This window comes from Schistocerca serialis, chromosome 3 (genome assembly GCF_023864345.2).
Source record: "Schistocerca serialis cubense isolate TAMUIC-IGC-003099 chromosome 3, iqSchSeri2.2, whole genome shotgun sequence".
Taxonomy (NCBI): Eukaryota; Metazoa; Arthropoda; class Insecta; order Orthoptera; family Acrididae; genus Schistocerca; species Schistocerca serialis.
Window position 1 is genome coordinate 982671655 of NC_064640.1, and position 26175 is coordinate 982697829.

Sequence of the window (26175 nt, forward strand, 5' to 3'; positions counted from 1 at the left end):
CATCCCTACAAAGTTATATTGACTCAGTGATCGACAATCCGAGCCATCGTGGGTGTCGGCACATTCAAAGCAGTGGTTGACATTTGAATTATTTTTGTTCAGAATGTAACGTCGAAGTCTAAGCTTCGAAATAAAGCACAGTTTTCTCTGATACGTTGAGTGCTAATTTGTTTTCCTATTTTATGAAGTATCACTCTTAATGGAAGAACCTTTATATATATGGTTATTAAACCAAATGGGCTGCACATCTGAACAAAAATGTCAATTTTATCACAAAACAGGCTTATTAAGATCCTTCATATATTGACTCCCTCTTTGTTAACACATGAATTTTTCTATGAAATCCTTAAAGAATTCCTTTGAATATTACTTTATTTTCCTAATTAGAATACATTTCATTGTCCAATAAATGTATCGTTGGTGAAAAAGTATTCTAGTACTTTTACAGTCATGAGTTTCACATCACCAATACTTCTGCCTGACACACACACACACACACACACACAGAGGTAGTCACACTCCTGCACATGTCTTTACAAATATGGCAGCTAATCATGGCTGCCATAGACAAAAAAGTTATGACAACAAAGATGAAACACCATATCAAGAAAAAGTGAACAAAAAAAATCAATTAAAAATGATAAATATGTAAATTTTCTTACCGTAATACATATGGCAGTGGTGTAGCTGGCAGTGGTGTAGGTTGGCTGATACCATGCTTGAAAGGGTACAGTTTCATTTTTGTAAGACAGTTCAGCCTTTTTACCATATTTTAAAACACTTCTATTCTCTCTCTTCTGAAAAGTGACTTACAACTCTGAACTCTATGAGATCTGAGAACCTGACATTTCATTCCACTGGCAAGATCATCTTATTTAAATTGCCTTTATCTTGAGTGATATATTAAGACACTCAGTTTCTCAAACTTTACTGTCTATTAACAAATTTATTAACACAGATCGATTAGCATCTATTTATTTCATGTCAATTGTGAGAGGTAAGGTTTTGCTGTCAGAAGTAAGGAAGCTTTCCTTACATTTCCACTGAAGAGACTGTATCTGAATCAACACTTATAAATCCATTCCTAAAATCAGACTAAAATGTTAAATCAAAAGGTCATATTTGCACTTATGAATGCAGGAGTTAATGCATTAATGTAATGAAGCAGCATATTTCACAGTGACACTGAATATACCTGTCTCTCACAGTGGTTGCAAGACTTTGTGTCACAAACTTCTGGATGCTGCTAAAGAGTGCACAAAGTAGTGGGGATGCATGCATCATTTGTACACAATAAAACGTGAAGAACTGGAAGGCACAGCCCAGAGATATTAACAATTTTTATGCAACACTAATAAAGAAATCCTGTTAACTCCTGAAGAAGGTTATTACTAATTTATGTTAACAATTCACCGTACTTACAGTGCTTCATGTCCTATGTAAACTATGCTCCAGACATCAATCCCTTCAGTTTTATTCCTTCCATCATCGTGATAATAAATGCTATCAAACTTGTTAACCAAACATAAGATGATAGAAGATAAAGCCTGACATAAAGAATGTCGTATTCTCATCTATTAACAGGGAATAAAAAATAATGGCGGGAAGAAAGGTAGCAACTCATCACAGGTGAGGTGGTGGCTCATCAACAGACATATAAAGAAGACTGAGAATATTGTTCAGCTTTCATACAAATCCTCCTCTAGAGCTAATCCACTTACAACTGCCCACTACATTTTCCCACTGACTACACTGTGATAGCACAATTTAGTTGGTGACAACATTACCGAGCAAGTGTATGTGGATTCGGTTAGCTCCAAAGTTCAGAAACATTCTCAGCCTCATGCAGGTACCTATTGATAACTCAACTATACAACAGGTTTTACATTTACTGCTTCCATTATTTATATTCCACCAAAGACTTTCTGTCACCATTGCCCGCCATACTCAGAAACACTAGACACTTATGTATAATGCTGTCTAATGTTTTACTTCCTGTCAGTACAATATCATCTTACGCAAACACAGACTGACATGTAACAGCAATACTTCCCCATAAGTCTGACAAGAATGTTCATCATTTGCTACTTCTAGACACAGATTAAATTATGTACACTGTCCCCCCCCTTCGTTTTTGCCTGGAAACACCTTCGAATCCTCCATCTAGTGCACACAATAAAGAAATTACTGAATACGGTGCCAGATTGGGATTTAACCAAGATATTTGCTTTTTACAGGCAGAGCCTTCTGAACGTACCTCCCAGCTTCAATCCAAGTCTGGAGTTTTAGGAGAGAAACACAGGCAAATTGAAATTCTTAATCAGGCCGTGAAATGTGCTTCAATGACTCAACTGATAGCATTACCCACAAACAGAAAGATAAAATTTCAATTCCCCTCAGAAACATTATGTAGGGAATCTGCAGTCAGGGTATGTTAATTTTTATCTGTTTAAGAATCCAGGTACTGCTATTATTTGTAAAGTAATACACAGTTTGATCAGAAACACTGATCAGTTCAATAAAAACTGAACTAGTATCAAGAAATCCCAAACGGGAATGCTTTCATCAATCATGTTTAAATTATTTTCCTTTTTCCTGGTATTCCGTCTTGTTTCTAGGTGCTTCCTTCAATTTACTGTTATTGTAAGTATTCGTTACTCAATTGTAGTTGCCTCGAGGTTCATAGCCTGTTTTCACATTAGCACTCTGCATCACTCTTCAGTTCATGTTCAACTGATATACCTCTACCTTGTGCCCACTGTGTTCATTTTCAAATACTTTACAGTGTCAGTTCCTGTATAACACAAAAATGTTTGAGCACGGGAAAGAGGAGGATGTTTTTGCTATAACACTTTAGTATCAATTGAGTTGTGGTCCATAGCTGAACGCAGAACATTTTCCGATGAGTTGCTGCATATGGTCCAATATTCCTTGTACCAGCAACAATACCACAATATATTTAATGTTAGCTATTGTCTCAATGCAGTTATTAAAAGCACAAATTAAACAACATTCATTAAATGAACCACAAACTGTAATTTAAGCAGTGTTAATGGCCACTTAATACATCATGACTCTTCTGATTGAATAACTTGAGCATACAAAGAACAAATTACTTTAACAATTCAGCACTACTGATGTGAATCTTGTGTAGACTGAAAGTTTTTCCAGAATGCATCACAGTTATCTACAAAAACTTCAAATTTACTTTGAAGAAAATTTTTCTTGTATTCCTTGTGAAAATAGTTATGCATACATTTTAGGTAATTATGTTTCCATGGTTAACAGACAGAACTCTTTTTTAACTTTTTGAAGTACAAAGGGATTTGAAAGCAGTTGTCAAGTGAAACACAATGATTTCTTTTCTCTTTAATATATTCTTCCAAATAAACAGAGACCAATACAAAAATCACTGCAGTTAGGTAACCGCCATCATGACTTCACATTAGCAAGATAACAACAAACTCTCATTGGAGTTCAATATGTTTTAGTGTCCCACACATAAATAAGACCTGTTTTTAAGTCATTTGCTTATTGTAAACATTTCACAACACCCTTCCTCTTCATAGTAGAGCACAAAAAATTTGCTGTTTGAACAGCTGATTGTCCACTGCAACCTTGGCGTTTTCACGTAGCTTTAAAATGAAGAAATTTGAGAAAACAGTAAATCCATGCCGTATTTCAAAGACTGTAACCATCTGCACATGGAATGCCTCTTAAAATATGTAACACTGTGTGCCACATTTTCTGCACAGTTCCCGGGAGATCCTTTTATCATCATAAATCAGCTGTACAGGATCGTCTTATTAGACTACCCTACCTTAAGAAAATCATTAATACATTAACTTAAAAGCAAAGAAAATGACACACTAAGACTTACATAAAGTAGTAGTAGTAGGACAAATGTAAAATATACAATGAAAATAAAAGGGACAAATCTGATCATAAAGCAGTGACTGGTTATTTTCAAACTGCAGTTATTGAAAAGTATAATCTTGGGGACAGGACTGGGAGTACTGTGAGCAGGATGGATAATTCACTGGAAAGGTTCTAGGGAGGCAGATCTTTAACAAAATACAGGACAATGCCACCATGTTCTGCATTGCTATTCTCCACTCAATGAAGCCTAACATCACATTACAGTAGTTGCATCCTGTTCTTTCTACATCTTTTAGGCATGACGAATGTAGTCTAAGAAGTGAATTTCAGAAGACATACTAACCAAAATAGTTTATAGTTATCTCAGAGTACAGGACTACAAATGATGTATCACCAGCACAAATTGCAAAGCAATTGATGGTATAACTTTTTACAGGGGGGGGGGGGGGGGGGGGGGGACTTCTTAACATGAGAGAGGGAGTACGACTCCTAACAGACGTTGATAATTTCACCCCTGTCTTCAACACAGACAAAACAAAATTATGAATAAACAGCAGTAAATGATTTTGATATGAGAGCACCATTATAATTTGTTTTGCTTTCCATGAACACATCATCAACCTGAAGAGCAAGGCACTTTTCTCTGCCACAAAAGCACCAATAGTGAGAAAAAATTGTATCATATTGCTGCCATGAGACAAATGATAAATAATAATAATGTAACCACTTAGGTAAAAAAAAGGAACCTACAGATTATAGTCAAAATAAAGAAATAATTTCCAAACTGGGAAGAATGAGCACGTTTTCAGCTACAAAAATATTTATATCAAATAATGAGCTATATTTGGTGTTTTTAAATGAGACTTAAATGTGAAGTGGAGAAAGGTATTGCAAGACAGATGCTGTGCTAACCCCATTCTAAAGATACTGTAAGGCAACAAAGCTTTCAAATCTGATGTAGCAATATATTGCCTGTTTTACACGTTTTCATAAATTAGTTGCTTGGGTTCCTCTGCCTTTCGCATTTACTTTGTACTCTCCAACTTCTGACAGACATTTTCTACTGTCTCTCCTCCTCCCCCCGAAAAATTACTCCTTTTGTGTGTGTGTGTGTTCTATGAAAATATGCTCTGGTCTTGAAAATATGAGAAACAGCAGGAGCTTATTCATGGTGCTTTTGGCTGTACTGGTATTTTTGCAAGGAGTGTGCATGTGTTTACACACTCTTATTACAGATTTGCAATGAAAAACACCGAAGTTGACAAGACAAACTATAATAAATCTTCAGTAGCTAGATCTGCCACAAATGTAGTATTCCATGGCTGCCACTTTATAAGAACATGCATTCTTATGGGCGAACACATCTTTTGTAAAACACCCATCAGCTAGTTGTTAAATGTATAAGCAAAAAAAGAAAAAAAGAGCATGAACTATGTTAAAAAGATTACGTGTGCACAGGTTGTATAGCTGATGCTACACTGACAGGGGAAATCAATTGGGAAAATACAGGTGTCTTATTTACAACATGTAGATGAACAAGTACAAAGGCATGTGTTCACACACTCATCCACATACGAAGCAAATGAACTGCACAATTATTTCCATGGATTAAAGAATCATATACAAATCTTAGTAAAATGTTTACAAGAAATGAAATGTACAAATATTTCTATAAACATCTAAAAAGTAAACTGTAAATTTATGGTAATCACAAATGAAGTTTACAATCATTGCATATTACACCTATATTTTTAGTGTTGCAAAAATAAGAATTCAAAATCCAGCAACACCAAACTTTGAAGACGTAGCTTCAATTATGAGTGCACTATTACATTCACAGCCATTCAAATGTACCTTGCTACGAGTCATGATGACATGCTTAGCAGGTACCTATTGCTTATCGTTGTTTTCTTTTTTTTTTTTTTTTTAATTGTTTAAATGTGGTTCATACACTTCACTTTCTTAGTCTTCAATAGGTCTCTAAACACAGAGCATTTGATCTGCTGTCCTGCTTTGCTGGATATTACTCACATAAAAAAATAATTCACAGAGACATTTATTCACAACCCTCAAATAATAAAGTATGTTTATCATCTAAAGATATCAGTGCAACAGACAAAACGTATCACACACGTTGCTGGTTATTACATATAACCATTTACATGGTGCTTTTATTATATGAAATTGCCTGAGATGAACTCCATGAAATAGATGATCAATATGTACAAACTACTCAAATAATTACTGATTCAACTGTCACAACACTCATCAAGCTATTCATATTGACTATTGAATAAAATACAGATAACTGTATAAAATGCACAGTAACTGATTAACCAAAAGCACACTAAATGAAAATTAAAAATAAATACGATAGAAATAACACTAATGTTCCCTGAAATTTGATCCTGCATCAACAATAATTGAAAATACTAATCTCACTATTATCACAAGCACTTCCCGGAAGTGAATGTGAAGCTGCAGCAACCAGTAGCACATATACTGATCAATAGTATTTGGCAGTAAAAATTGTCCATAAGGAAGCAGTGAGAGAATATATAAAGCTCCTGTGTTGAAATTTACAGTCACATGTGCCATAGCCACTCACAACTATTTTTACTTTTATGTAGCATACTGAACACAAAATCTTTGAGGTTTTGAGTGCTGGTTCCTTTATACCTTATAGGATGATGCAGTATCACATTTTAAATGTTTTATGAGGGACACAAATCTGAACTGCAAGCAGTTACGAAAGTTTGAGGGACAAAAATAGAACTATTACACATTCACTGCCAAATTATCTCGCAATGTAAACATTTTGTCTTCATTAAAACAAGGTTATATCAAAGTTTTGGTTATTAAGTTCTGAAGACATTTAGAACAATTTTATGATAGCTTGCATGCCAAAATAATGAAAAAAAAATTACATTCTTTGAGAGGAATACCATGTATCAGCTCTTCCACGGGAATAAAAAGAGGTATTCCTATTTCAGTTACCCACAAAACTGAGGAAGTGCGGCAGTTCTTTTATTCAAAACATGGCAAATGCATAGATCTTCTTCATTCAGGTACAAATATTTAATTAAACAGTAATTTCAAAAAGACATAGATACATCAGACATTACTGGTGTTCCCTTTTTTGTTGAGAATCACTAATAATAATAATAATAATAATAATAATAATAATCATAGGCTGTGAAACAACTACTGGCTAACAAACCCTAAATACTGACGATGAAATGGAATGTCATAAATACAGTGTCTGGTAGAGAAGGGCTATAATGAAAAATGGGAAATAACCTGAGCCATCAGAACCAGTAAAAATTTGGAAAAAGCTGCAGTGTGTGCAATTCTACAGAAGATATCACAGTATGTGAACTTACATAAGAAGAATATTTCATTATCACAAAAGACATGAGTACAAAAATGAGTAACATATGTATTGAACATGTTATATCAAATGCTTGGTATCACCAATGTTCCATCTGAATCTGAACAATGCTATGGAACAGACAATGATAACACACACAAGTGTTCAGATCAGAAACTCTCACATTGCAGCAATTTTCCTGTACCAAAATAATGTTCCAGCAAAGACGTTATGCTGCTATGTTAAATGCAATGATCTCAGTTATCAAACAAATTCTCCAGATGAAAATATGGCTCTTTGAGAAAAAAACAGAAATGAGTACAGCAGAAATTCCCGATTTGTAACAAATCTTTAAAAAAGTTCAGATTAAAAACAGTCTACAATTCTGTGTGTATACAAATAATACTGACTGTTTTTTCTGCAAACTATCTACAAGCATTAAAAATGTGATTCAATGGGTACTGCATCCTTATGGAAGAAAAGTTTGCAGCAAAAACTGACAAAATGGTGTTCATCAGCATAGTGCTAATAGTCACTTTATGTCCTATCTATTATTGCATTGGTTAAAATATATGGGTCATTCCACACAAAGTCATCAAAAATGATACAACTGAGAATCTTGCACACAAAAACACTAATTTATTATTCACTATTATTTCACATGGTAAAAACTAAGCTTTCATGTAGAACCACTCTCACGCAGACGAGTCACGACAGATACTGACTAAAATCAACAGAAAAATAAGTGTAAATGATACGTAACGAGGCATAAAAATGAGGGGTGGGGGGTTATGGCGGCACGGGGATGGGGAAGGAGGGGAATTGATGACAAAATATTAAAAAAAAATATTTCCCATCAGAAATAACAATCAGAAAACACTGTCAAACAGCAAATATGAAAGCTAAAATGAAATGTATGTGTTCTGCAGTTACTTTACGAAACAGTCAACGATGTCAATGAACAGTTTGAGCCTTTCCTGTGCAAGGACAGGAACTATCCAAATGGATTGAAGAAGTTGAGTTTGAATCACACAGATTGTCACAAACAAACATTTGATTACACAGTTAGTAATATAACAACTGTCTTAAAATATGCAAAATAATGATAACAAATAGGTTTACTTTTGACAACAAAAACTATAAAACTCATAGTACATTAATTTTGAAGTTGCTCTTCCTCTCACTCGAATCTGTATGAAGCATTATGGCTAGTTCACACTACGCCATAGGAGTCACACTAGCTCTTATCTTACATTTACTTATATACATAAGAAGCAACATCTTAAGTTCACTTAAAGAGACACTATAATCCACATTTGTTAAGATCCATACAAATCATAAAAAATAATTGCGGACACCTGATACATGTACTCTTTGATAATACAATGTCTTTGTTTCTGTTTAAGAAATTATTGAGCATAAAAAATAAATATTTATGCCAAAGTCATTTTCACATCAATACTTAATTGCAACAATACTGCTTCATGAGATTATAAAAACTACACCGTCACTGGAAAATGAGAATAGCTGTTACAAATAGTAACAGTGTTAAAACGAGACTGATACTGAAATGTATTAAAACAAATAAAAGCCAAAGACAGAGGCTGATGGAATGACCCACATCATTTTTTTTTCTTCTTTTCTTTCCTTCAAAAAGTCGATTTGTACAGTTTCTAATATCACCTAACCTGCTTCTGAATCACTAGTGTCAGTCGAGCTACTAGAAAGACTTGAGGTGCTAGAGTCTGTGTCTGAACTGCTTGAAGTGGAGGCTGAAAGATGTGCTGGTCCACCAGCACCATCAATTGATCTGCTCTCATCTGAAACACAAATTTATTTTTAAAAATGACAACACACTTTTATATTAATGAAGCATTAGTACGACCAATGAAGGAAATAGAAGAGGAATAGATGGAAAGAATTATTATATCATAGATCTCTTTGTTAATCAAAGGGGAATGTAAACGTGAACTAGGAGGAATAAGTATCTAAGTAAAATACAGAATGTAAACTGAAACTTCAAAAAGATTGGTGTATTATATCTGATGCTCAACATTCATCAGCAACTGAATTAAATGGCTCTGGGCTCTGTTGGGGGCTGGGTGGGGGGGATTCCCTTCTTTTATACATTTTTCCAACCAGAAATTTCCATTATTGTCAAAAACTTAAGTTTGAGCTATTGAACTGGCACGCAATACATATGAAGTTGCTGTGTTAATGTTATTAGCATTGGTTTTCAATGTATCCATTGAAGAATTTTCTATGAGGCATTGAGCTCCATAATGACACAACTTTATAACAAAGATACTGCAAAAGTTTCATTTTTAAACAGCACTAGATAAGTACTTTTTATTTATTTAATCTTACCAAATTCATTCTCTCCCAATACGTCCACTTCAAAAAACATATAGACTAAATCTCTCTCCAAAGAACTGACTCAATTCTTTTTTTAATCAATATTACAAAGTTAAATCCTAATAATGGAATACACAATTAAAAATGCATTCAAAGATTAGTGATCAACGTTAAAGCATAATTACTTCAACAGATTTCTGTTAAACAAAAAGTTAATAAAAAGAAACAAAACAACATGTGCCTATGAGCAAACTATGTGGTTGCAGTATGGTATATCTTACCAGATTGACTAGGTCATGTCTTTTAAGCAGGATGGGCAAAAGTGTGGTATCAAAACATTTTACAGTGATCAGATTGTAGGGACACACAGTATTTCCAAAGTCATGCAGGTGCTGCGTCAAGAGTGTACCATACATCGATTTGGGGAAAACAGTCACTTTCAGAATAAAATGAAGTGAGCAACAAACTGATGACAGGTTAGTGTCAATTACCACTAATTGTAATGATGGTCTGGCAGGCTAAAGTGCGGAAAATCACTTGGCAACTAAATAACTAAATATTGGACAACATAAATCGATAAGCAGCCATAAAAGTTAAAAATACATGGCCCAGTCACATTAATGTGACCAGCGCCTTAGTTCAAAACAGTGCAGTAGTTGTAATGTGGAAATGGAGCAATTTATCTGATGTTCAAGAGGGCAGGATCATTAGCTTTCGGGCCAAGGGTGGAAACATTTCCGAAATGAAGTTTGCAACTGTTTGTGTGCCACCTTGATTAAAGTATACCATACATGGCAAATTGGAGCTATCCAGAACTGATGTCAATGCACCTATGGTACCCCACAGGGCCACGAATGACAGCTGCGGACATGTATATGGGCGAATAGATGTACGACTGTTGAGAAACTGACCGCTCAGATGAACCAAGGGGCTACCAACGTTGTCTCATCAATGACAAAGGCTGGAATCTGCACCACAAAACAACAACTGGACATCCACCGAGAGGTGGAAGGTGGCCTTTTCAGATGAATCACGTTTTATGCTCCATTGGACAGAAGGCCACTGGCATGTATAGCATGAAACGTCTGAAAGAAAAAACCCTGCAACAACTGTCAGAAGGGTCTATGCCAGAGGGTATTCCCTGGGTGATTTTGCCATTATGGAAGGCACAATGGATTAACGCAAGTATGCATCTATCCTTGGGGACCATGCCTACCCGTACATGCAGTTTGTTTTTCCTTCGGCATGACAGTATCTACCAGTTGCTCGCTGTGTACATGCGTGGTTTGAAGAGCGCCAAGATGAGTTTGCCCCACTCCCCTGGCCTCTAAACTCCCCATGTCTACACCCAATAGAAAATTTGGGTGACCACCTTGACCAAGCTGTTCCTGTCATTGATTCTCAACTGAGATGCCTAGCACTCCTGGCTGCAGCAATGGAGTTGGCATGGCTCCATATCCCTGTTGGTACCTTCCAGAACCTCACTGACTCTTCCTGCACACCTCACAGTGGTCCACGTGGTAAACAGTGGTTGTTCAGGCTCCTGACAGGGAGTCACAATAAAGTGAGAGGACAGTGTCTCTCATAACTATGGGTTACAGAACGCACTGCCCCAAATAAATATCTCCAATCACACCAAAGCACAGAGATTATAATAGGTGCAGGAACACTACCACTGGAGGCTACAGTCATGGAAAAAGGTGATACAGATTGATATGTAAGAGTAAATATTGGCAAATACGAATGTCAACTTCAAATATGCTGAAAACAACAGGGGCAAGGTGTATATGCAGACAAATAAATAAATAAAACAAAATAAAAAATTAAAAGAAAAATAAATAAATCCCATGTTTTCCAGTTTCAAATACACTTTTTACCAAGTGAAAATACACTTTCCCTCGGAGCTGTAAAACTTTCCAATCATTTGAATGGTAAAGATTTGAAACACCAGCATAGAACTTCTGGGCACTTTAGTCAACGAAATGCAGCAAAAAAGTCTTTTGGTAAGATCTTTGATGTGCAGCAACACGTATACTGCACATTTTCTTAATGAATTCCACCAAATACAGTACGGTAGCTTCCAAAGAGCAGAAACTGATTTTGTGCTGTGCGGCACACTATAGCTCATGTCACATGATTTCATCAGTCGGTGGCAGTAGATGTTCAGCGCACAGGGCACACAATGTAGTCAGCCAACAGTAACCTCACTGTTACGTAGTGCCAACACACAGAAAGTGTAAGTTAATGGTTTGAATTAACATACTTACAGTATAGTTACAAGAAAAGCTAAGCTTTCAAATGCAATATCAGCCATAATTTATTTATTTATTTTGCATTCTTATGTAGGATCCTACAAGAACAACTTTAATTGCAGCATCTGAATATATATTACAAGCTCGATTTTAAATTTCACTTCTGTACACTTCGAATTTTGTGAGTTACCTGGTTGAATACAAGTTTCGTCAAGCACTTCGAATTTTGTGCATTCTTTGTGCCCTCGTTACTGCATGATTTGTAATCTATGAAATAAAAATGAAAAACTAACTTTGAAGCTTGGTCTTTTTAAGTGTGTGTTACCCTGTAAGATATATCAAATGCAAATGTGTCAGTGAAATTTTAAATAGGGCTTAATGACATAAACGGCTGGTCCTCTGGGCCCAGAATTTTGCCAGGTGGCTGTTCCTCAAAGTGTTAAATTTTGAAGAAGAGTCATGTCTTCTGTGATCTAAGACATTCATCACACATTCTCACACCATACATAATTCATCTTGAATAAAAGGAAATTTACTTTGAAAGTAATGCTTCTCAAGCCACCATTCGCAATATTTCCTCGCGACCTGTTAGAAATGCAAATAGTTGTCATGTCATGCTCACATTAAAGACTTTGGTGTTAAGTAGTATTGCATTGTCCTTGTCCTAAAGCCTTCAATACATTTTGCTATCAGCAGACACTGCATGTACATCGTGTTTTGTTGTAAACGCCATATTTTCTTTGGACTTAAAGTTTTATTATGGTGTTACTCTCTTGTTTATGTTTTATTACTGGAGTATTATTCTGCAGTAATAGGCTAAAGCAAAATTCTTTGTTAGAGTATCAATTCTTAACAGTTAAAATAACAAAAAATCAACTTAAGATAAAAGCAATGAAAAATTCCTGGAACTCTAAAACAATTTTCGGTTTTACAAGATGAAACAATTCCTGCATTTTTCGTGGATTTTCCAGGGCATATAAACCCTGAGGTGGTTATGCAACAGGGCAAGTGACGGAGGAATTTAGTGTGGGTGGTATTTAGATGAGTTGAAATGGAGTCTGCCATAAAATCTCACTGGTGTACAGTGCAGAAAGTTGCTGTAGTCTTTGCATCTGATTATTCACCTACAGCAGTCCAAGGGTGATCCGTAATTTTGGTATGACAATACAAAACATCTGAATTGTGTCAGAATGGTTTTGGGAACACTTCACAAACATGAGGGGCCTTGAGTGTGGCACATTGTACTAGGTGTGTGTGTGTGTGTGTGTGTGTGTGTGTGTGTGTGTGTGTGTGTAATTCAATTGCTCTTAAGTGCACACAAAACAGATAACAGCAGATTAATGTAAATCAATCCAGATTCAAGAATTACTTAAGTAGTGCAAAGCTTTGCATGTCAGTACTGGCGAATGTTCACTGCAGTTACCTTTTCTTGCATGCTTCTTTGCTGAGCCTAACTGACCAGACACATGCTGCAATCTTTTCTCCAGTTCTTGTTGCTTTTCAGCCATTTGCTCATCTTTAGATTTTCCAGAAAGCTTTTTATCTGAGAAAAAAAAAAAACGTGAAAATAAATTAAGCAATTTATATGAAAATAACTGGAAAATCCAAAACTCTCTAAATACGTTACTAACAACTAAGTGGCACACATAATCAAGCAATGCTGAGATATTTAATTTATAGAAAAATGGCATAATTATTCACTTGAAATACGGAATGACGTGTGTTCAAGAGAACATAATGCAGTAGCTGCAGTTTGCACGTGTGTCGTATGCCTTATTTTCGTAGATTAAGATACTCTGACATATGGAATTAATGATGTTACTCAGCCCATTGTATTTTATCTGCCAACACCTACAGAGGAAGGACAAAAAAAATATGTAAATGCATTCCTGAACATAAATGCAGATGCTAACCAAGCCTGCAGGTTTCACTGTTTTGGCTGACCAAGAATGGCACCTGTGCACTGTCCTCAATATATTGCTAGTGTCAGTAGTAGTCAGAGCAGTGTTCCGTATAGTAGTTGGTGCATGATGCCTTAGCTCAGAGCATTATAACGTGGGTAAATTGTTGGTGCTTTTAAGGTGGGTGCCTGTGTAACCAAAGTAGCTGAAGTGTTTGGTGTTTCAAGAGGCACCATATCGAAGATTTATACTACATACAGGGAAAGCAGAAAAAGTGTGTCTTGAGTGATCATGAAGGACAGTCACTGAAGAGGATTGTGACAAAAATAGGAATACGATGGTTGTGAAAGTCAATGCCAGCACTAAAACAATGGAGCTCCACAGGACGGAGTGCAGGATCTGTAATTCCAAACCAACTCATCAGTGATGGAAGTGTGGTACTGAAGCAATAAAACCTGGAGCAATGGAAGAAAGTAATTTGGTTGGACAAGTCTTATGTGACCATTGTGGATGATCAGGTCCATCCCATAGTCCAATGTTTGTTCCCCAATGGTGATGGTGCATTCCAAGACAACAGTGCCCCTGCTCGCACAGTTCATACCATCCTGTGAGCAAGTGGATTAATTGACTCCTGTAAATTATATCTCACACTTGTGTATCCAGAATTTATTGCTTGCTGCCACCAAAACTTGCAACAAATGGAATAAAAATTCACTAAATAACTCACTACCATCACATTTAATGCTCGTATTGGCTACGAAATTCACAGTAGAGCACCCAAAACACTACTGAACACTCATTTGCTGTTGGTGAATGCACGACTTAGGTCCGCAGAATAAGTCTAACCTCGACTGCCATTGTTCGTATATGTCCCACAGCTGTTCCTGTACTGTCAAACGCTTCGGGATGACCAGATGAAGTAGTTTCTTTTACTCAGGTACAATGCTCAAAATGGTTTTCTCATACAGACCACCTGCCTTTTCATACATTTTAAAGAAACTAATGGTGAGTTTTGACCACGAATCTCTCTTTTAAATCCCCAAATGTCCTGCATCAAAATCTGGTAAACAAATGTCTGATCAGGTCAAATGATATCTGAAACCGGTTTTCTTTCCCAGCAATGGAGCAAAATCTTGTATTATTGTTAAATTCTTGGGGGTGGTCAATGTGAAAGAACTGTTTAATGCATAGTACCAAAGACAAGATACTTGTTCACCTGGTGAAACCAAAGAGCTTGACAGCAGAGGTACAGCCGTTGGACGTACAAGGCATTTGATGTTGGAATTATTTTGGCCCCTCTAGACAACCGTCAACTTTCACAAATATTATTTATTTACTCTTGCAAATGTTCCCTTGTCAGTCATCTCGTTACATGATTATGTTGCTGTATTTCAGTTTTGTCCAGAAAGCATGAAATATAATGTATTGAAATATCAGTTGGTATTCTATTATTAATGAGAGCATACAGATGGAGAGAATGCAGGAGGAGTTAGAATTTATGCTGTGATTCGACATTTTTTTGATACTGCATTTACATAGCTAGTAGCAGCTGTTCATGAAGAATTTCAGTTTTGCCTCGAACTACTAATTAAGTTTCTATTAAGTAGCCTGATTACTTTCACACAATCAAGTCTTGCAAAAGCAGACCTCAAGCTGGTCAATTTGATATCCCACTTTTCCATTTCCTGCTTTTCATTTGGCTATGAAAATTCATGCAAAAATCCGTAGTGAAATTTCTAGGGAGACTTGTTTTCTCTTCACTCAAGCATCTGAACACAAATTCCTAATAGTCTACACCATATTTTCTCTCTGTCCACCGCGGCCTGCACGATTGTGAGCGTTTGGTATTTAATTTGCCACAATTCCACTACACTACTTTTCCGTGTAACTCCGAACAGCAAAGATTGTGAGAGTTCCAGCCTCTGTTTAGCAACTGTCTTGTTTCATTTTGTGGCCACCAGAGTGCAACAGATCACTTCAAACTTCAATAAGAAGTCAGAGGCATGTCTCACTGAGGTAGTAACAACACATTTTCCTATGTTATTAGCTGAAGGCAATTCTTGTATAATATATAATACAGGGTGGTCCACTGATCGTGACCAGGCCAAATATGTCATGAAATAAGTGTCAAACGAAAAAACTACAAAGGATGAAACTTGTCTAGCTTGAAGGGGGAAACCAGGTGGAGCTATTGTTGGCCCGCTAGATGGCGCTGCCAAGGGTCTAACGGATATCAACTGATTTTTTAAAAATAGGAATCCCCATTTTTATTACATATTTGTGTAGTACGTAAAGAAATATGAATGTTTTAGTTGGACCACTTTTTTCGCTTTGTGATAGATGGTGCTGTAATAGTCACAAAAATATGGCTCACAATTTTAGATGAAAAGTTGATAAGAGATACGTTTTTTAAATTAAAATACAGAACGGAGGTTGTTCCAATGTGATACATGTACCTTTGTGAACTTATCATTTCTGAGAACACATGATGTTACAGCATGATTACCTGTAAATACCACATTAATGCAATAAACGCTCAGAATGATGTCCGTCAACCTCAATGCATTTGGCAATATGTGTAACGACATTCCCCTCAACAGCGAGTAGTTCGCCTTCCGTAATGTTCGCGCATGCATTGAAAATGCGCTGACGCATGTTGTCAGGCATTGTCAGTGGATCACGATAGCAAATATCCTTCAACTTTCCCCACAGAAAGAAATCCGGGGACGTCAGATCCAGCGAACTTGCGGGCCATGATATGATGCTTCGACGACCAATCCACCTGTCATGAAATATGCTATTAAATACCGATTCAACCCCACACGAGCTATGTGCTGGACATCCATCATGTTGGAAGTACATCGCCATTCTGTCATGCAGTGAAACATCTTGTAGTAACATCGGTAGAACATTACGTAGGAAATCAGCATACATTGCACCATTTAGATTGCCACCAATAAAATGGGGGCCAATTATCCTTCCTCCCGTAATGCCGCACCATACATTAACCCACCAAGGTCGCTAATTTTCCACTTGTCGCAGCCACCGTGGATTTTCCGTTGCCCAATAGCGCATATTATGCCAATTTACGTTACCGCTGTTGGTGAATGACTCTCCATTGCTAAATAGCACACATGTAAAAAAATCTGTCATCGTCCTGTAATTTCTCTTGTACCCAGGGGCAGAACTGTACACGATGTTCAAAGTCATCACCATGCAATTCCTGGTGCATAGAAATATGGTACAGGTGCAATCGATGTTGTCGTAGCATTCTCAACACCGACGTTTTTGAGAGTCCCGATTCTCGCGCAATTTGTCTGCTACTGATGTGCAGATTAGCCACGACAGCAGCTAAAACCGGCGAAAGGTCCGGACACTTGGATGACGTCGTCCAGGAAACCGAGCAGCATACATAGCACACGCCCATTGGGCATTTTGATCACAATAGCCATACATCGACACGATAGCGACCTTTTTTGATGACAGATGATGGACTTAGGAGTGGCTACATTTACCCTAGAAGTTGCTGCAGAGGACCTGCCAAAAACAGCATTTTCTTCACTGTAGGGACATTATCAATTCAGAAGGATACCTTCGTACTTGAAAAAGCACCCGTGATGTTTCAGAAGTTGTTGGACGAAGTTCTCAGAGGGTTGAAACCACAACAATGCATGGTATATCTTCATGATATATTTGTCTTTGCCAGTGATATGGAGCAGCACATATGAGATGCATATGGGAGATATTTTCGAGACTGAGGGCTGCGAATTTAATTTATTTGGTCAGAGGATTTTCAATGTGCTTTTGAGACACTGAAAGTAGCTATGATGTTGAGTCCAACCTTAAGTGTTTACAAATTTCAATAAGGAATTCATTCTGTCATGCAATGCGTCCAACCATGCACTTGGTTGTGTGTCGTCTCAAGAACTTCATGGCGTATCACATATGATGGCCTATGCATCAAGCTAAATGAACTCAGGAAAGAAGAATTAATCCATGACAGAAAAGGAAAGTTTGAGCCTTATCTATGGAATCACCTAGTTCAACTGTTATCACTATAGGAACAAGTTTCAAGTGGTATCGGGTCACGCAGTGTTGAAACGGTTGATGAAGTTACACTACAGGCGGTACAACTGAATTTCATTTTTTGGTCATACATAAACCCTAAAAGAAACACAGATGGATTGAGTGGGAAAGTAGCAGTATTACAAATAGGAGGCAATGAGCTTAAGGAATGGCAGACAGCACAGAAAATGGATGACAACTGTATGCAGTTTCAAGAACAATCAGAGTCTTGTGTATATGATGGGTTGCTTTACAGAGATAAGAGTAGTATGGGAGATGTGATTATGTGTTAGCTGACCATGGGCTATGTAGGCCTACTAACAGCAGAGTAGCGGAGGGGTACTGTTGGAGGAATAAGAAGGAAGAGATTGAGCAATATGTGTGAAACTGCATACAGTGTGTTTAGAGAGTGATTTTTTGTCAGACAAACTGCCATTGTAGAGGTCACCTGAAGAATTAGTACTGTTTCAATTGTAGGTCGTTTCAACAAAACACCTGCTGGGAATAAATACATACTTACGCTTATAGACCACCTTTCAAGGTATGTCGAAATGGTCGCAATGCTCAACCAACAGGCAGAAACAGTGGTGCACACACTAGGAAACAACTGGATACTGAAGTTTGAGGCACTTGAGATGATGATGATGATGGCTCAGGGAACCGACTTTATGTCTGATCTGTTCAAAGGATTCTGTAGGATGTTGTGTGTGAAAAAAACTGAGAATGAGTCCTCTTTTTCCCCAAGATATTGGAAGAATGGATAAAAATTTACAGAACTATATGGAAGATGGTAGGATACTATGTGGATGCACACCATGTGACTTGAGATAATTGTTTAAAGTGTGTGGTCGCAGCATACCACTCAAAGCAGCACACGGATACAGGATTCTCACTTTACGAGGTGGTATATTGTTGTAAGATGCCATCACCATTCGACATGTTAAGAGCCAAGAAGGGTGACAGAGGATAATCTGTTAAGGAGTTCATGAGAGTGATAAGGGAAATATGGAAGAGGGCAAACAAAGCTAATTCCACGGCACTAGAAAAGCAAAAAGAAGCAGTGAGCCGCACAGCAAGAATGCCACAATAAAAGGTTGGCCAATTGATAATGTTGTTAACTTCTTATACTCCAAAGGAGAAGACGAAGAAATTTTTTTGGAAAATGTCAGGAGCCATATCAAGTTGTGGAACCTATGTCACAAATGTACGTCTAAAATCCAGTTGCCAAAGAGGACATCAATTGCACACATGAGACACTTGAAACTGTTTCGCAGGAGCCCAGAAGTTATTGGAGGAATTGTAAGGTTGGGATGAAAGGAAAATGTGAGAAATAAGATAAGAGCAGATTTTAGTTTTGTGTTTGTTCCAGCAGTTTGAGGCACACTGGTTGTACTCTACCTTCAATCAAGTGATAGTAGTAGCCAGTTTCTATGAACAGGGGAAGCTCATGGCAGCAAAAAGACTGGAGCTAGACAGAAGTGGATTGCTTATAAGCAGGACATCACATGAAACAGTGGGACCTACTTTCTGTCTACCAGACAAAGTTATGAGAATAATCCACCTGAGCAATTTGCAGCCTCAGTTGCATTGGCCAGATGAACCTAGTGACTTGTTACCAGCCACAAATCTATGTTAAACCACACTTTAGAACTCAAGCTGATTAAGTCCGTAGACTAACTCATTAACGAGCAAGAGGGGCGAATCTCCATGGAGACATTGATGCAGCATGTGGATCAGTACATGGAGGATCAGTACAAGAGAGAAACAATCTGGACCATTGTCATACCAGGTACTACTATGTCACTTACTCTGTCAAGCACACTCCTTGTTTATGTGTACAAGATCACAACACAAGACGAAGTTTGGGCCCAGCCACTGTTCAAATTCCGGTGGACTGGATCCCCAGAGTCATATGACAGTAGCAGGAACAATAACCGCAAGTTTTTAAGCTAAAAAGCAACAAACAAAGCTTTGAACATGTAGCCCATAAGGAAATGTAGTGGTAAGAGCAATCTTGATTGAAGATGGATTAAATTCAACTGGGCCAACCGCCAGGGAACTTTAGTTTCCATGGGTTTATGATGACCCAAGGGTCGGCCTTGAAAGTAGGAGGGCAACATAGCTCACTGACCAAATCTGTTCAGAAATGTGCAAAGTAGGAAGTCATTTGCAATTACCATCAGCCACCAATCACTGGTGTTCTGCCTTACAAAATAACAAATAGCTGTCAGAATGTTGTGAGGTGAGCTAGCCTGGTGAAGAGTGGAAACAGTTGATACAGCAGATGAGTCCTGAGCCACTGCCTGGCTGACACTGTTCTCTAGTCAGCAGTGCAGGGCAACAACACACATGACGCCAATGGAAAACTCAGCCATCCTGTCACTTCCTGTGGTGAGTCACAGTGGTGACCAGTAATAATGCAATTTAGAATTTCAGGCTCTTTGATTGGCACTGCATGACATCTTCCTGCATCCCAAATCCACCAGCTATTACAAAGTGAAGAGGAAACAGGTTACTAATGGCAACACGATGGGAACAACCAAAACAAGCAATGCATGACCGTGTTTGTCAGACAACAGATTGTACCATTGCAAAATAAACTGTTTCTAATTACAATTGCAACACCAGAAGGATAGTAAATAACTAAATTTTACTTACTGTATGTGTACAGAACAGTAGGAAGAATACATGATTAAATTTGTAGCTGTGAAATTTAATAAATAGAGCTGCCACTTATGGCAACAACTATGGCTCTAACACAACTGGTCATTGAGATGGAATGAGCTGGATTCAGTCTATGCTGGTACAACTAAGCCAGAGTTCATCAATCATAGCAGCTGGAGAGTAGTGGCATGCCAGTCTCTTGGCAACCTATGACCATTCGTTTTCTATGTGTGAGAAATCTGGAGACTATGCTAGTCAACGCAGCAGCTCAACATCCTCCAAAGTAGGGCAGCATAGAAAATGTGCACTGTGTCACTGAAAGATGTCATGGAGACCACAAAGACAGGTCACAGCAACCGCCCTTAACAGATCAGATATGTAACGGCTGCCATCCAAATTATTGGCTATGCAAACCAAATATATTTCTGCTGTGTACCCAATGGCACCACATACCATCACACTAGATGATGGGCCTGTATGATGATGAAAAGTGCAATCTCACATTTGTTCTCCTCAGAGCATACATAAACTGATAGGTCCATTGTGATGCTGTATGCAGAATCAGCAATCGCCTCAAAAATCTTAGGTGCTGCTCACATGAAATCCTCCACAGCATTGAATATGGCCCTCCAAGAACCCTTTTATTGCATATTCGCATGACAGCCGTGGGATCCTAACCAATGCCACCAGCAATAACAATAGATTGTAGTCTCAATTGGCCACAATTGGCTGTCAAATTCAAACATGTGTGATAGATGTTTCTCCTTACATCAGGCATAATACAATATTCTCACATGTAAACAACATTCAAATGTTACTTCTGACTGATAAATTCTCTGTGTACTTTCTGTGCATACAGAGTGTAGATTGGTGTAAAAATATACAGAGGGTAGATTGGTGTAACACTTACCTACTTTGTATGGTTGGACTAAAATGCGAATCATTTGCATTTCCAAGCCTGTAGTGCACATCTTGTCAATTTGACATTTCTTTCATGTCGCCTGATTGTATTGCCACTTTATAACCAGTGTACAAAATGTGTAGTGAAAAAGTTATATATTACCGCAGAGTCATTATAAGTACAGTGGTAAACTACAGGTGCTTTGTGATTTTGGCACGCAACAAGCAGCACGAGCACATTGCTTCAACAGGTCAGTTACCATAATGAAAGGGATACTAAATTTGTTCTCTGATAGCACAGTGAATTTTTTGCTAGCTTACGCTTTACACACGAGATCCAACAAGTGACTTTGCTAAGGACGCAGCATTTTGCCTGAGATTTTGAACCTCAGAAGACTATCAACATATGGTTTGATGTGAAGAGTCATAGTACTGGTCAGCTTGTACTGGAGCACTTAGATGCAGCACAGACTGCATGTGGCAATGGATCCTTGTTGTCAACCATGCCCTGCACAAGATGGTGCTAGAACCATATAGGTGCAATATGACTTCTCTCATGAAACTGATCATATTTATTATCTTTCTGTATAGTTACAGTTGATAGGAGCCACTAAGAATGGCTATTGAGACTACGTATGCTCATTTCATACAATTTAAGAATTCTCAAAACAATGGATTACTCAATCAGGATGATGCATCCACTCATATTGCATACAATATTAAAAGTTACATTGATCACAACTTTCAAGAATCTTTCCATCACATTTTTCAATAGTTTATGGAACGGTTTTGGTGTGTGTGTGTGTGTGTGTGTGTGTGTGTGTGTGTGTGTGTGTGGCCGGGGAGGGTGCGGAGGGGGGGGGGGGAGACATCCTGAATTGCCTTTACCAGCAATCTGTCATTTTCCTGAGCTGTTGAACAGTGACAGAAAGATATATTACAGTGCACAGCTATCAGCACTAGGAACTGCTACACCTTGTTGACTGAATCATGAACAGTGAACAGAAACAACATTACTGTTTAGCACAATTGAAGAAGACAATCAGGACAGTTGTCTAAATCCTGTCCAAAATGAAACAAATAACTTTATTATCCTCCTCACCACATAGCAGAGAGGCCGAGTCGCGATAGGCACAACAAAAAGATTCACACTATTACAGCTTTCGGCCATTAAGGCCTTTGTCAGCAACACACACACACACACACACACACACACACACACACACACACACACAGAGAGAGAGAGAGAGAGAAGCGTGTGCATGCGCGCAAACACAACTTACACACATCTGCAGTCTCAGACAACTGAAACCACAGTCAATTCAGCATCTCCGCTATATGGTGAGTAGCAACTTTCATTCTCTAATACTGTTACATTCCATCCTGGATTATCCATTGTTTGATAATCCTTCTGTCACATGTTGCTGACGTTACGGGTATACCCATGAGTACATTGAAACACATTGTGAGAGAGAGTCATAGGGCCGATACAGAAGTTGGATCATTTACCACACCAAATAACAAACTATTAGGAATTTGGAAACTGAATTTGGTAAACAGAAAATGTACGGTTTTCACAAACTGAATTGTGAACTCCATGAAACGTGATTAATGGTTTATGATTCAGACACAGTGAAACAGCAACCAAGTAGAAATTATTTAAGGAAAAGAATGATATTCGCATACAACTTGCAATATTTATGAGTCATTCAGAGGTACAGAACTGGTGGGAGGCCTGTGATATTTGTGGATGATCTGAATTAGGCTTACATCAACTTGTTCTATGCTGATCATCATCTTACAGTTGTAGGATAAGGGCTTTCTTGCTTCTCGTTTGAAAGACAAAGTGAAATACTACTGTACATGTTGGTAGTGTTACATTCAATGAATAGCTTTCGTGATAAAATCTTCTGATTGCCACAATGACAGGAAACTTTGAGGAATAGCTCAGAAGCAAATTAATCCCAAATATCCCATCAAACTGTTTTAGGGACAGCAAAACTTCTTATCACAATATTAAAGTTAAGCCAAGCTTTTCTCAAAAAGAAATAAACTTACTTCCACAAAGAGGTTTTCTTTCTGATGAAGCTACATAAAAAAAAAAAATGTAATTTCTAATCAAACGCAACGAACACACATCTGAAACATTCAAACATTCACAATATCCGCACCAAACATCGATATTCAGTTCTTAAATTACTCATGCCTATAAGACATCAAACTTATTTGGACTTCAGCAAAATATTCTACAAAATAAGAATGTTACATTCACACTAAATTACACAATTCAAATATCAGAAGAAAAATATTTAGTAGTAGACGCTTAATTCACAAAGCTAAACTTCTGTAAGGATTAACATTTAATGGAACGAACTACTGACATAATGACATAACAATCTCTGCTAATGCACACATGAACAGTACTAACGATAGTGAAGGTAATAATGCTACCAGTAATGATGAGTTAAGTGATATTGAAGACACTGACATTGACACAGTAGTAGTGACACCAATGCAAATGGAACCCAGCCACTTTACCCTATTAAGATCTGAAGGGGATTCTGAGTCGTCCTTGAAGAAAAATGGCAGATCATATTCTCCATTGTTTGAGGCCTGACAGTTCTGTGTATTCTAAGTTTCATATGTTGTTAACACACTATATTATTGGTAGCTCCAGAGCTGTTTAAATTTCAGTGCACAAATCCCTCCTCTATTTGGTTGGGTGTGGTTAGGTGGTTGTCATTCTGTGCCCGATTCTGGGAGTTTCCTGTGACAACTTGGGATTTCCCCACTTTATAGTAAGCCTAGTTGTGCTAATAATTGTTCAGAAAATATGTAAGATGTTTTGAAAATTTTTGTATAAAAAAAATCTATACTTTTAAGCCCCGTCAGGCCTATAGCTTCACATTTTTGCAGGATGGACTACGGCAAGGAAGTTGAAAGATTAGTAGATTTTAGTGTTGCAACAGGATGATTTTCCAACTGACATTGGTACATCAAGTGAAAAAAGTACTGATGCTGAAACAGGCCAGGTTCTTAAAGAATTCAGACTCAATAATTCACAGGCCAAACAACCAAAAAATCACATCAACAAAATACTTAATTCTCCACAGCCTGCAATTAAATTTGAAGTTATCAGTGATACCAATAAACAAGTCAAGGGAGATGTGACAAGTGTGCTATTTATAATACATAATCAAGACCGCATTCATTCATTCAAAGAGTTTCCAATGTAAGGTATTTTCATGTGTCAATAAGAGAAGCGACATCTCATTAAGTAATTTTTGTTGATGACTGTATCATTGCGACCTGAAGGGACTTTCAGTTTTTTTTTTTTGGGTGGAGCGAGATTGAAGGGGGGGGGGGGGGGTCAAAAAACTGTTTTCTCCTGGTTTTATTTTACTAAAACAATTTCCAACTGACTCAAAAAAGATACGTGTCAAAGCCAAAGAACAAAAGTGCAGCGCCTAAGGGTTAAGCCTGTGTTACTTGCACATAACTTTGATACTATAATATTTTTAAGGTGAGTAGGAGCAGATCCATGTGATCTCCCTCCTGCATGTGGTTTCCTATAAATGACTTATGTTCTGCTTGCAGCTCTTGCAACATCTAATCAACAATATACAAATTTCGGCATTGTCAACAATATAGCACACACAGTAGAAAGATCCATAAGCAAATCATTACAGCACTTCTTGCAAAAATGCGTTTTTTATTTTATTTTATTGAGGCATTCACTCAGAACAGACCCTTCTCAAATGAAGGTGTAAGTTACTTGGGGATAACTTCTCTTTAGATGGTATACAAGAGAATGTTTTCCTTCTAACACTACAATTGTCAAATTCTTTACGTGCCACACACGCCTTTCTATGTTTTTCTAATGAGACAAATCTGCAAATTCATGCTTAAAATCATGGGACGTGATGGCAGGAAAATGTTCACAAGATATCGCCTTAGTCCATTAGAAAACTGCAAGGTACCAACCGAGAATATAGCACATTGGTGTACTGAATTGTTGATACACATGCCAGTCTGCACAATTATATGGATACAAATATAGTTGATCTGATTCTCTCCCTGCTGCATTCTTTTCTTCACATAAACGTCCATTAACACCAAAGAGAAATATTTTTCTAGCTCCCTTTCTTTGATAAGGATCAACATTCTAGCAGAAACAAGGTCATGCAAGAACGTATTACAGTTATGCCTGCCTCTTGTGAAAACATTATGTGCATTTTTAAAAAAACTGTTTTCTAGTTTTTTTGACTGAATTTGTGTTTTGAGCCTGGGACATAAATACAAGTCTAACCATTCAGTGGTTTAAATGTGTGAGAAAATTACCTTGCAGAGCAACAGATTTTTCTGCAAGTATATTACTAATCCAGCTAACAGACTGGTTCTGTTCCTCGCTACTTGTCTGTTGCAGAGAATAGACAAACTCTGTGTGTGTTGTTTTGTGAATTTTCAATTTATTTATTTATTTTGTTGTGAGAGAAATGCAGTAAAAGCACACATTACGTTTATATGCCAATTATCAAGAAGATGAAAGTTGTTTTCCAGCATTAACCAAAAAGTATCAGTTGAATCTGCCATAATGGAGAAATTTCAGTAGGTTACTTAGGAACAAGAAAGTACAAAGCATTTTTGCAATAATCTACCCTCGTATAGGAAACTGAACACTGCATGTATGATTTAGTTATCAACTATTATGATTTTAAACAAATTTCCAACAATTAAAGAATGGGTTACTGAAATCTGTATCTGCCAATTAAGCAGCTTAATAAGATGT

The 26175-nt window shown here is 37.4% G+C and overlaps 1 protein-coding gene across 9 annotated transcripts in view; it reads right to left on the reverse strand.

Annotated features, from left to right (window-relative positions):
• The window catches only part of LOC126471427 (homeotic protein female sterile-like), a 349857-nt gene that overhangs the window by 82212 nt on the left and 241470 nt on the right, over positions 1-26175 (reverse strand). For 5 of the 9 annotated variants that reach the window (XM_050099572.1, XM_050099578.1, XM_050099571.1 and 2 more), the window contains exons 16-17: positions 13280-13399; positions 3358-9069 (exon numbers count right to left, since the gene is read on the reverse strand). The exons of 2 other annotated variants lie outside the window; for them this stretch is intronic. In XM_050099572.1, the coding sequence (XP_049955529.1) occupies positions 8933-9069; positions 13280-13399 (257 nt within the window). In that variant the 3' untranslated portion in view covers positions 3358-8932. Of the gene's footprint in view, positions 1-3357; positions 9070-13279; positions 13400-26175 lie in introns of those variants that run through there. 2 more of the 9 variants (XM_050099580.1, XM_050099574.1) reach the window with 1 other exon arrangement.